The sequence below is a fragment of the Quercus robur genome, chromosome 2, assembly GCF_932294415.1.
Source record: "Quercus robur chromosome 2, dhQueRobu3.1, whole genome shotgun sequence".
In the NCBI taxonomy this organism is placed as follows: domain Eukaryota; kingdom Viridiplantae; phylum Streptophyta; class Magnoliopsida; order Fagales; family Fagaceae; genus Quercus; species Quercus robur.
In genome coordinates, this window is record NC_065535.1 from 17,929,483 (window position 1) to 17,942,852 (window position 13,370).

Below are 13,370 nucleotides of genomic sequence, written 5' to 3' on the forward strand. Positions count from 1 at the left end.
TCTCATGTAAGTTTTCTACTTATTTTATTTAGTTTTTACCTTTATCTATTGTATTTTCACAAAAAATCAAAATAAGCTGTTGCTTTTTTTGAGAAAAAAATAAACTGTTTCTAAACTTGTGTGTTTGTTCTAGAATAACTTATTTATGGTGGCTTATTTGTATAACGTGAAACAAAAAGCTAAACACTAGTTTATTTTTAAAATTATTTACTTTATTTTCATAAAAAATCTTGAATAACTTATTAATGGTGGTTTATTTGTATAATGTGAAACAAAAAGCTAAGAGGTAATTAACGTCGCCTGTGAGATTCGAACTCACGCGGGGAAACCCCACTTACTTAGCAGGCAAGCGCCTTAACCACTCGGCCAAAGCGACGCGGTTGCTTACCCTCTTTTCACTAAAAATATATATATACATATTCTTAATAAATCTTCTTATTCTTCTACCGTCATTCCCAGACAGACTAGACACCAGCTCCCAACTCACGCAGATGAAATGATTAGAAACGAACAGATATTCCGTTTTACTGCTTAATTAATAGTCATCAATAAAAGAATAGAATCATTTCATTCTTGGACAGACTAACAAGTAATTCAGAGTAAAACAGAAAGAGAAAGAGAGAGAGAAAATGGCGGGGACTCTGTCGGCGCACGATCGCCATGTACTGACGGCGGTGAGCGCCGGAGCATCCAGCCTCTCATTCGTCGGGTCGGGTTTCATAGTCCTCTGCTACGTCCTCTTCAAGGAGCTCCGCAAGTTCTCTTTCAAGCTCGTCTTCTACCTCGCCCTCTCTGTACGCCTCTCTCTCTCTCTCTTATCTTATTATGTTGTGTTTGATCAAGAAAACTCGTTTGAATTGGGATCTTGTGGATTTTTTTTTGGGATTTAAATGTCTCACCCTTCTTACTTCTTGTTTGAAAGAATTGACAATTGAAGATTACACTGGCCTAGGGCACACATTTCCCTTTCTCTTTAAGTTAGGTTTTTGGAGATTGGAATAAGAATGTGTACTTACTTAATCTAAGTTCAAATGTTGAGATGGAAGCAAAATTAGTCATGTTTATGTTCAATTGTGAAATCACTGAGTGGTAACTTAGTAGTTAAGGATAGTTCATCACCTTTTAGAGTGAACAAGAAAGAAGTCAAAAAAGGACTTTGTCAATTAAGGAAGTGACAGGCAGTATGATCTTGACTAATACATAACCGACCACAAGAATGTGGGACTAAGGTTTGGTTGTTGCTGTTGTGTATATGATTTAAACGAGGATGTAGATCTTCCTTGAGTGCAGTACTTAAATCAACCTTTCTAATCTGTGTTTTTTTTTTTTTTTGAATGAATGGGTGAATTTCATTAAACACAGAACTTTGATATAAGTAGCTAGCAAACAACACTGTGGAAACAAAATTGTAAACCCCAACACCTAAAGAAACTAAAAGAACACCAGTCCACAATTAAACAAACTCAAGCAGAATTATAAGAATACCAGCACCAGCTATGAATTAAGAACACTTCTGCGAACAAATCAAAGAGTTGTTACAACCCATCATATGAAGAACTCATGTGAAGTCTTCCCCTTGCTGCCTTTTGTTTGGATAGGTAAATAGTGGGGGAGGGGGAGGGGAGGTGAGTTTTGAACCACAAGCTGCCTATCTCAGTAAATGAGCACAGGTTAGGATATCCTCCAATTAGCACAAAGGATTCCGTTATGAACTGACTTCCTCACCTTGTTGCAGAACAAACTCCACTCTAGCCTCATACCCTCTTCAGATTTGATTTGCCCTTGATCGATTATTGTGGTTCTCTGCAGCTACATGTGATAGATAGAGGTTGCCAAGGATAGCTTACAGGGTGTAGATTTTAGGTTCTTCCTTTTCAACTTCTTTATTCCCCATTGAAGCACATCATCCCAGCAAAAGTTAGGTCTGCTTATCAAGCTTAACTCCAAAACCTGCCTCAAAATTATCATATCTTGTACTTTAACCAAGTTTCTATTTTAAGACAATTACTATTAAGGTGTCTAGAATACCTGCAGAAAACCAGATCATTCCACTCCACTCCACTCCACTCCACTTTAGGCTATTTAACCCTGATCTCTTCCTATGCTGCTGCACATGAGAGTTTCCATGATTTAGAAGGTAAGCAGATTGCAAAATCTTCACACCCTGAAACCATCTCATACAGTTTGCTTTGAATGGAGACTAAATTTTAAAATCTAGCTGTTTACCAATTCCTCCTTCTTTCAAGAATTACTGTAGATAGTTTTGCATCCATGTTACTAGCTGCATCATAAATCATCCTATAACCATATTTAGGGTTTGGGGCACCATCAGGGTGCTATATATCATGCCACAGAAAGATATTACTGTTATTCACTAGTAAATGCTTCAACAAACACCTAGCTTCAATTGACATGCTCCGGAAGAGAGGTATTATTGTTTTGGATTGGTGTTGCACGTGCTAAAAAATGTGGGGAATCCATGGATCACCTTCTTCTTCGTTTCCCTATAGCTTTTGAATTGTGGTCAATGGAATTCTGTGTATTTGGAATCCAATGGGTTATGCCAAAGTGAGTTATTGATATCTTCGCAGCTTGGAACGGTTCTTTTGGCAGGCATATAAATATAGCTTTTTGGAAGGCTGTGCCTCACTGCATTATGTGGTGTCTTTGGCAAGAACAGAATTCTAGAAGTTTTGAGGGATGTGAATGGACTATCCTTGATTTTAAAGCTTTTTTTCCTTTGCACCTTGTTAGATTGGAGTGTTGCCTTTCATTCTCCTCCTTGTTTTTCTCCTTTAGATATGCTTGAGCATTGTAATCTGTTTTGATTGTATTTCTCCCTGATTACACCCCCAGTGTACTTCGTTTGATTTCCTTTTAGTAAAATTTTTCATTACTTATCAAAAAAAAAAAAATAAACGCCTAGCAATGTACCTTTCCTTAAGCTTAAAAATGTAATTTATTTGGGATTTTAGGTTACGTCATAGAATTACTATGTAAAATGCAGTTGCTTCAGTGAATATTACTTGTGTGACTGATGTCTATTTCTTGTATATTCCAATTTATTCCTCATTTCTCTTCCTCTAAGTCCCTAAGTTCTTTGAATAATTATGATATGTGCTCATATGCTGCATTTCTTGGACTGTAGGACATGCTTTGCAGTTTCTTCAACATGGTTGGGTAAGCTGGTGGAGTTTATCACAGTCAGCTTTTTAGGTATATCTCATTTGATTTTTATATGTGACTCATAGAAAGTTTAATGTTGATGCAGGGATCCATCCAAAGGATTTTTTTGTTTTGCTCAAGGCTATAGTACACATTTCTTCTGTGTGGCATCTTTCCTATGGACTACAACAATAGCTTTTACTCTTCACCGTACTGTTGTTAGACACAAAACAGATGTTGAAGATTTGGAGGCCATGTTTCACTTGTATGTTTGGGGTACGAACAATTTGTGACAATAATTTATGATTCTTTTTATAGAAAAGTAAGCTTTGTCCAATGTCTAGGTCATAAAAATTTGATATTTTTTAGATTTTATTGCATGCATTTCCTTTCTTCTCTCTTGTGTTTTTCAGGTGCTACTAGCTATCTTTATTTGGGACGTTGGTTTTAACCTTTCATTACTATGCACAGGAACTTCACTAGTTATGACTGTCATACGCTCTTTTGGTAATAACCATGGACATTTAGGCGCATCGTGTTATACACAAACAGGGCGCACTGGAAAGGCAAGTTTTGTAGCTTTTTGGTTGCAGGAACTATGATTTCTGACTGTTCAATTTTATAAAAAAATTCGAATGACAGGGAATTTCTCTGAATTTCTATGCAATTAGTTATTTTTCCTGAGATACAAGGGAATCCCTGAATTCAAGTTTTAGTTGCCTCTCTATTGTCACAATCTCTCGTGCTTATATGTGTAATCTTTCACTATATAATTAAAGTTAAAAGTGAGAAATCCTCACTGATGTTATTGGGATCATTTATGTATATAAAGTGCCATGTGGTAAATATCAGCTACAATGTAGTGAGCCCATGCAAGATATTTACTGTAGTTTCAACCCAGCAACAAAGTCCATACAACACTATCCTCACTTGGACCAAGATGATTTTGAAGGGTCCAAAATGCCTTAAATTTTTTCAGAATTAACACTCTACACATGCTTGGCTAATTGAGTGATGAAGCATATTTACTTCAGAATAGATGTTGAATTTCCAATTGATATGGACCCTAGCCTGTCAATAATGCGGATGCTGAATTTGCTTTGATATGACAAGGATATAGGAAAAAAAATATATATATATTTCAAATTTCATCATCTTTTGTGTTTAATCTCCAATGTAAATGGCACGTTTTTTGTTCACTGATTTAAACATTTCTAACTATTCCTGCAGGCAATTCACTTTATAACATTTTATGTACCACTTTGGGGTGCAATTCTTTACAATGGCTTTACGTATTTCCAAGTGATACGCATGCTAAACAATGCAACCCGCGTATGTATTTCCTTGTCCTATAAATTTTACAGAAATGTATATTTCTGTTCATTTGTAGACTTGTTGAGACTATAATTCTACTTTGAAAATTTCAGATGGCAGCAGGCATGTCAGAGCGGGCATACCAGTTAGATGCAAGGGCAGACATGAAAGTATGCTATTTTGTGGCTTGTTTCCTACATGGGTTTAAGTAGGATCATATATAGAGATTCAAATCATGTTAACATGAAATAGAATATGCTGAATAAATCTCCATTGCTTAAATTATTTTTGATAATTCAAATGTTTCAACAAGTGAGGGAGGGGGGATTCTAACCCTAGTTGTCCTTATTAAGGAGACTAGGGAATGCCACCAAGTTACAAGGCTCTTGGCTTCAATTATTAGAATATCCAAATATATATGTCATTCATAACACTTAGATGACTTCCAATGATACATCCCTCTGCCTTATAAGATGTTATGAGGAATCTAGACCATCCATATTTGTCTTTCAGAGTCATGCTCACTACCCTTGATTGTAATTTGAATGTGGCCTCCTTCCCTTTGATTGTAAATACATACTCGTGCGCGTGCACACACAGGCACACTTTGTTAATGTTAAGAACCATACAAAATGTAAATGTCAATAGTGAGAAATTTTATATCTTCTATCCTCATAATTTCTCTGCTGTTGGTTTCTTTCATTCATAGGCTCTAAACAGGTGGGGATATTATCCACTCATTCTCATTGGATCATTTGCTTTTGGTACAATCAACCGGATTCATGACTTTATGGAGCCTGATAAAATCTTTTGGCTTTCAGTTCTTGATGTTGGGACAGCTTCACTAATGGTAATTCAAATGACTATAGACTGGCTCTTTTTAGTTAATGTTTTATAATATATCTTCTGGCAGTTTGACATGATATGTATTTTGATTGTGTGTGCATGGATGTGCATGCAATGTTGTTTGGGTCACTGATTGGTGGGTGTGTGGTTGTCTCATTTTTATAATCCTTTTATGGTTTTGTTCTTTTCATTAGAAATCATTTTTTTACTTGTTTGTGCACATTACACACAACATGGGCTCTTTTCAACTTCCAGAAGGCTATGCCTTGCTTGGAAAATTTTCCTAATTTGGGTTCTTTTTAAACTTATGACACATGATTATGGAATTTTCAAATCTATGGCAGAACCTAGGATGCACTGATACTTCATTTTTGCGCACGTTCCCGTATATGATGAGTATCGTACTAGTATCATACCTGATACCTCTAAAATACATACCCAATCTTTTTTTTTTCTCAAGTGCCAATATATCTAGGATACACCTATGATACGACTTGGATTAGTTGTAACAAATCCTTGATAGTGAGAGATAGCCCAAACTTGTAAGAATTTTTATTTATGTGTTTTATATATTGGTTTCGATGTTGAAAACTTATCTAGTTATATTTTATTTACTCTTTTGGATCTTGGTTTGTATTCTAAACATCATTTAATGGTCATGGATTCACTTTATTATCCATTATTACTTTTAAATTGATTAATGCTTAACAAAATTATATATATATATATATATATTTATGAAGTAATTAATACATGTATCCCCAATGTATTGTACCCTAAGTTTTTCAAGAAATGTTGTACCCCTGTACCCATACTTGTATCGTACCCGTATCCATATTTGTACCCGTGCATTTTAGGGCAAAACTAATTTGAAGAAATAAGAGTTACATTGAGTAATTATCTCTTGTTGTCAATTAGAATGGATGGGCTCTCTAAAAAAATTAAGGGATGATATGAGCATAACTTGAGGAAGTGTAACATACAAATTCTTTTTATTTCAAAAAAGATTTTCATATTCTTTTTCCATTTTAGGAATTACTGTAATATAATTATTTTTGTCGTTGCAGGGCCTGTTCAACTCAATAGCATATGGCCTGAACTCTTCAGTGCGACGTGCAATTTATGAACGTTTGGAACTGTAAGTTATAAATTCCGTTTCTTTTCTTTTAATTTTTTTTTATTGTCTCGAGAAATGTTAAGTTATCAGCTTGCACCCACCATGAATGTCTTATCTTACTATCCTGACCAAACAATCTCTTGAAATTTTTACTACTGCACCAATTGCTATTTGTCACTAGTGCTTGAAGCAATAGTATGTTTGGTTTACCAAAATGTCTTACCAGTTTGTGATGACTGGATGTTTTGATTTGGGAAAATGCTAGAGGTACTATCAAAATCTATTACAAAAACGTACAAACTCACATGGTAGCTGATGTGGATAGTGCCACATCAGCTTGGTAATTACGAAATTGCCTTGTCATTTTTTTTATATTCATTAATGTGTTTTTTATAATAATAAAAAAAAATCCAACACTGAGGCAGCTCAAGTGAGGACTTGTCCAACCTTGTCGAACCCAAACTCCTTTCTCCTACATGTGAGAACCCATAGAAGAAGCACTTTTGTTGAATGGTCTAGAATAAGGAACATCTTTGTAATCCAGAATGGATCATTCACTGTATTGTTGTTGGATTTGTAATTTCTGTGACGTTTGGCACTCGCTTATCTAGTTTGACACATTGTATCCAACTTTATTTGCCTTCTCAAGGTTTCACAACACTTGCAGATAAAGTTTTTGAGGTAACTTTGTTGAAAATTTTATTTAGCTAGTGTGAATAAGGATTTTTGGATCTAGATTTGCTTGTATCTTTACCAAAAAACGAAGCAGAATTTGAAATTGGAGATGTGGAGCACCGAAATGCCAACCTTTATGGTAGGTTGCAACTTTAAAACCCAAGCAAAAGCTTAGAGTGCTGGGGGACAATGACATGCAAAATAGAACCTGTTCTTAATGGTTGGGTTCTCTCTCTCTGCCATCAACAAAAATGATGTCATTATTGTTTCTGTTGTCATTGAAGTCAGTCTGATCTGATGCAAGACAGCATCAGATATGAGTGGTGAGGCCAAACATTGCAGAGGTGATGGGGGTTAAACAATCTGCAGAATGATGGGCCTTGAGAAATAGGACCCAGGTCAACCAATGACCAATTCAAGTTCTCCGTCTTTGACAACAACTGCCAATGACTTATTTCCCCCTTTTTTAACACAACATGAAAAACAAATGGAGGGTGTGCGACTCATTTCAGTTATGGGACCCAGGTCAACCAATGACCAATTCAAGTTCTCCGTCTTTGACAACAACTGCCAATGACTTATTTCCCCCTTTTTTAACACAACATGAAAAACAAATGGAGGGTGTGCGACTCATTTCAGTTATGGGGTCACCAGTTCAGGTAAGATGGGTGGAACACCTAGCGATTAGGAAAGGGAAAAAAATCAGTTAAAAAGTGATGTGTCAAGTTTTTTTTCTTAAATAGCTGATGTGGCAGTATATATAGACTGTCATGTCAGATTATTAGGTTTTTGTAGTAAACTTGACACCACCTGTAGTAGCACTCCTTGATTTGGGGTCATTCCTTTTCTAATCAGTAATGAAGAAAAGGTGACGTTAGCATTTTTTGGCTTTGTCATCTCATGATTCTTGAATTGAAGATAGAGGAGAGGGTAATAATTATTGCATAAATGCCGAATCTGGAGGTTTGGAGTTTGGAGAAATTTCCAATTCTAGAGTATGCTTATGTGCTTTCCTTATTCATGTACTCCCTGTTTTCGTACTAGTTAACTCAATTTTTACTTTGTAGTTATTACTTTTGGTTTATGAATACATTCGTTTTGAGTGAATGGTTGTTTGTAATTTTTTACCAGGTTCTGGCCAGAGAGGTTTAGAAGATGGCTCCCTAACAATTCCAAGTACAGAAATCAACAGCAAGAGAGTGAACTAGTCTCATTGAAAATTCAAGATCAGCAATAGCAAATTAGACGTATTCTGTACCTCCATCAGCTAAAGCTTTATCCTCTTGCCAAAATTTTCAACATTTTTTTCATTAAATTTGAAGAGAGGATAAAATGAAGAGACAAAAAGGAACACAGCTCCCAGCATCCAATCCAAACATATTAGATTTGTTTGCTGCAACGCAAATGTGATTCATGTCATCTGTGGCACCTTGCTTTCTCCTTGTGAGACTGATTTGAAAAAGATATGACGGATATTTGTTTATAGAGGAGCCAAGTAAAGTAGAATCTCTAATAGAAGATTTGTGGTTACACAGAGAGGTGGATGACCTTTTAACAATGACAGAAATGTGAGTTCAAAGCATTGTTGTTGTAGAATATGCTTCCAAGTTCTGGCTCTAGTGTTTCACTTACTATTGTTAAGTCCTCTTTTGGCTTCTAGCCTCCTATTGTACCAACGTGTAAGCACTTTTGTAAATGAATTTTTTTTCTTTCTTCAAACCCTTTTTTTGTCATTTTATGAAATGAATGTGGTCTGAATGTCATGCTTAATGCAGTCTTGGCCAGATTCGTTAAGTTGCTAATTATATTATTTACAGAATCGGTCTGTACTTGGATCTTTTTGCCTCATGGAACTCGGGGATATTTGCAGACTAGCTGTGTAAGGGTCTACAATGTAGTAAGTCAATACACGTTAGAAACGTATAAGCAAACTAGCATCTCGAGTTCTAGAAACTCGAGATCTATATTAAAACTCGAGTCTCAAAGACTTGCTTTGCGAGTGTTTGGCTGGATGAGTTGGACTGAAAATGCCACATAGATCTCGAGTCTTAGAAACTCGAGTTCTGACTTGTTAAACCAAGTCTCTAAGACTCGATTTTGGTACTTAAACAACAACTAAACTTGTTAAATTGAGTCTCTAAGACTCGATTTTGGTACTTAAACAACAACTAAACCGAAGAAATCAACGATTTGACGACAAAGAATAGACCTGAAGAAGAACCAACGATCTGACGACGAAGAACTGTGGAACAATCTGATGACGAAGAACTGGGGAACGATTTGACGACGAAGAACAGGAACCCACAGAAGAACACGATGCCGAGGGAACCCACGAAAGAACACAACGAAGCTTCGCCGTCGCTGCCTCTGTCGCTCCTGGGTTAGGGAGATCTGGGTTCGTGTAGGTGTTTCTGATTTGGGATTTCTGATTTGTTGTTCCTTCGTGTTTCTTCTGATTTGTTGGTTATTCCTTTGTGTTTTTGTTCTGGTGTTTTTCGTGTTTCTGTGTATTTTTGTTCTAATGTTCTTCGTGTTTCTGTTTTGGTGTGTGAAATCTCTTTATGGAACTCTGAGTCTTTAAAACTCGAGTTTCACATGAATTTTTATCCATCTACTTACAAATCGAGACTTAAAAACTCAAGTTTTTATCTTGGAACTCGAGTTTTAGACACTCAATATACTAGTTTCCAGCATTGTTTTGAAACCTGACAACTAACTAAATTTTTTGATATTTTATATTATTGGGAAAAAAAATTCCATGGAACTCAGCCAGGAACATTAAACGTGGAAATTACTAAATGCAGTTTGCTTCCAAGAGTTCAGTAGTTCCGCTGCCAGGAATAATGGTGTGTACTTTTACAGTTCAGACTTCAGGGCAAGCAAAAACAGTTTTCTCAGAATGGGATACTTTACACGGAATGAGTGCCTTCTGTCTCTGTAAAGTCTTTTATTATCAAATATAAACAAATTCAACATGTCCAATTTTCAGATGTCAGATTTCGCTATTTTCGTAGGTTGTAACAAACAACGTCCTTCCTCGATCAAACACAACCAAAAAAAAAAAAAAAAAAGAACATAAGCACAAATTTAAGAAAAGACAGACAACAATTCTGTTTCATAAGCAGAATTACATATTTACAAATAAAGACGCTGGACATCAAATTAAAAGTAAAAACCCCCCAAAAAAATCCAAAAAGAAAAAAGAAAAAACAGAAATTGGAAATGATTGGATTTTAATAATTCTTTCTTATAGTCTAAGAACAAGCACAAGGGTTATCAACGACAAGCGTAGCAACATCCTCATCTCCACTCCTGAAAATCAAGTAACCAACTGCGAGACCAAGCACAATAGCCACGAACACCCCACCGTTAAACGACATGACGGCGAGCATAAGCAAGTATCCGATCCCGGAGTTAAGCCCGAAAAGGGCGGCTCCGGCGAACCTCGCGGCGGACCACTTGGATCCGGCGGTCTTTCCGTCGGCTTGTTGCAGCAAAGGGTCCTCGATCTGGGGTTTAGGAGGATTGGAGGCTTTGGCGGCGGAGAGGAGCTTGAAACGCACGCGCTTGTCTTCAAGGTACTGGTAAAAGGTGGAGACGAGGAAACAAGCGAGAAGGGAGAGGGAGTAACTGATCCAGGAACTGGTCGTCCAACCGTCGAACAGGATCGTCACCTGGTTCCCCCAGTAAAACGTCATGTGCATCATCTTCGATCTGATCTTGTTTTTCTAACTTTGCTTCTTCTTCTTCTCTTTTTTTTTTTTTTTTTTTTTTTTTTTAAGAGAGAGAATTTTTAGGACAGAAGGGGAGGCCGGATATATATATATATATATATATATATATAAATATACATGTGTGTTACAATTGGTACTGTCCTTTTCTTTTGGTAAAGATTGGTTCTGTTCTTTGCTTTGTGGTAAAGGGTGTACTACTGTACGACAGTGATATGGGTTCCGAAAATGCCCTTGGAGTCCGCAGTTTATTACGTAACTTTAGCATTTTTCCGTTTGGTTTAACAAATGGGAGTACAACTCTTTAAACTCTTCATTTATTTTTATATTGAGTGTGAATTTTGAAAATCTAATTATTGGATTGTATGTTCTTATTATTTGTTTTATGTTTGCAAATTTTCAAGAAGATTAAAGATCAATTGCTATGTTATCGAGTAAATATTAAATTTTCAAGTTTTTATAATCTCAAATTGTTTATAAAAAATAAGTTTATTAATTGAATAGTAAATAATATCAGATTTAAACAAAATTTAATATAAATGTTAAGAACATAAGGAACATAAAATTCAACGATTAAAATTTCAAAATTTACACATAAAAAAGAAATATATAAGAAGTTTGAAGAGTTTCTCTCCAAACTAGGGGCGGCCCAACATAATTTGGGGCCTAAAGCGAAAAATTTATGTGGGGCCTTAAATATGTAAATATTAATTAAAAAAATTATTTAATACTAATTAAATTAAGGTTAATTTGATACATTAAATACATAAATGATACTAACTAGACTAATGTTAATTTCATATAGAGAATTGAATATCATAATTGAATTATAAATATTAATAAAAAGAAATAAAAATATATTGCGATTAAAAAATATACTTTATTTTGGATATAAGACGATGCATAGTTAAATAAAGTTGTAATCTAATTTTTAATTTTATATTTTGATTTTAGGAGAGAGAGAGAGATAGATATTATTCGGTGTATGGTTTTGTAGGATATTAGTTTACAAAAATTAAAGTCTCAAACTATTAGGGGATATTAATCTATAATTGATGATTTAACACATTTGCAACATCTTTTTGAAATATTTTAGGGTTTCAATTGAGTTAAGGTTCTATTGGTCTCGTACTTTGAGAGTCTTAATAGAAATGAAAAAGAAAAATGCGCTAATAAAAGTAATATAAAATGTTCAAAATATAATGTGATATTGTTTCTCATTGATGAACTTCATCAATTTAACTAATGAATGTTTATATCATATTTTTTGTGATTAATAACATGACAATTTGTAAGCTAATAGTAAAATTTGTACAACACTAATAAAAAAAATGTACAACCTTTAAAATATATATATAATTTTATAAAAATTTGGGTCTTTAACTATGAAAAATTGGGCCTTTTTTCCCAAGAAAATATTTGTTTTTTAGTGGGGCCTTAGGCCTAGGCCTAACTTGCCTAGGCCTTGAGCCGACCCTGCTCCAAACTAATATAGAGAGAAATTATGTTCGTTTAGTTTTCGTTTGGTTTGACTTCTTTGTGTGATTAGATCAGGATTAAGTCAAGGACCACAATTATATTCATAACTTTACCATAGTTTGTTCATATCACGATTTGTAAGTAATGTAACTGTGAACTTTTTTTTTCGACTGTGGTCACAAAATAACCTACCAAAACAGTAATTACCACATCTACATGGGTTGATACTCATTTGAAGGTTGGTTGGTCGGACTTTTTCTTTATTTTTTAATTTGATAGGTGGTTAGTTGGACTTGGAGTTGGAGATTTGGGAAAATGGTGGGACCAGCTTTGTTTATAGTTGGACAGTACCACAAGGAACAGCCTATCCACTATCATGATTCATATGCAATGCTTCATGCCTTCATCCCGCCTGTTGCTTACGAATTCGGAATTGTCGCATTAACTTCTCCTTCTTTCTTTCTTTCTTTAAAGTAAGGTTTTGTGCCCTGTGAGGAATTCTTAGGTACTCGGTGATGTGGATTATGGTGGTCCCTCTTCTTACGATTGTGAGTTTTATTAATTAAATTTAAGATAAATTGTAAATTACATCTTTAAAGTATAAAGGTGATTGAATTTTACATTCTAAAATATCAAATTTTAGATTTTACCCCTTTGAAGTTTGAGGTGTTTGGATTTTACACCTTAAAATTTCAGAACTTGGATTTTATCCTCTAAAATTTAGGGTTGTTTGGATTTTACACCTTAAAGTTTCAAACTTTAGGGTGTAAAATCCAAACACTTCAAAATTTTAGGGAGTAAAATCCAAACACTTCTAAAATATAGGGGATAAAATCCAAATTCTGAAATGTCAAGATGTAAAATCCAAATATCACCAAACTTCAGGGAGTAAAATCCAAATTTTGAAACTTTAGGATATAAAATCCAATCACTCCCAAACTTTAGGACTGTAATTTGTAATTTACCCTTAAATTTGTTGTGAGAGGAGAGTATTTGGTATCAAATAATACCATATCAGCGATATCAAAATCTAATAAGTGTGA

At 34.9% G+C, this 13,370-nt stretch overlaps 2 protein-coding genes and 1 non-coding gene across 3 annotated transcripts; 1 reads left to right on the plus strand and 2 right to left on the minus strand.

The window, feature by feature from the left end:
* Nucleotides 1-294: 294 nt before the first annotated feature.
* Nucleotides 295-376, minus strand: TRNAS-GCU (transfer RNA serine (anticodon GCU)). The gene has a single exon. It is a non-coding gene; the product is annotated as a tRNA-Ser (tRNA).
* A 66-nt stretch (nt 377-442) lies between these two features.
* On the plus strand, nt 443-8,887 carry LOC126712731 (G-protein coupled receptor 1). Its single transcript, XM_050412182.1, has 9 exons — nt 443-794; nt 3,149-3,180; nt 3,272-3,441; nt 3,637-3,731; nt 4,396-4,497; nt 4,593-4,649; nt 5,189-5,329; nt 6,393-6,463; nt 8,249-8,887. The coding sequence occupies exons 1-9, from the start codon at nt 630-632 to the stop codon at nt 8,352-8,354; spliced, it is 939 nt and encodes a 312-aa protein (XP_050268139.1). The 5' UTR covers nt 443-629; the 3' UTR covers nt 8,355-8,887.
* A 1,316-nt stretch (nt 8,888-10,203) lies between these two features.
* LOC126712732 (copper transporter 5.1) lies at nt 10,204-10,908 on the minus strand. The gene has a single exon (XM_050412184.1). It carries the CDS (start codon nt 10,822-10,824, stop codon nt 10,372-10,374), a length of 453 nt encoding a protein of 150 aa, XP_050268141.1. The 5' UTR covers nt 10,825-10,908; the 3' UTR covers nt 10,204-10,371.
* Between the last annotated feature and the right edge of the window lie 2,462 nt (nt 10,909-13,370).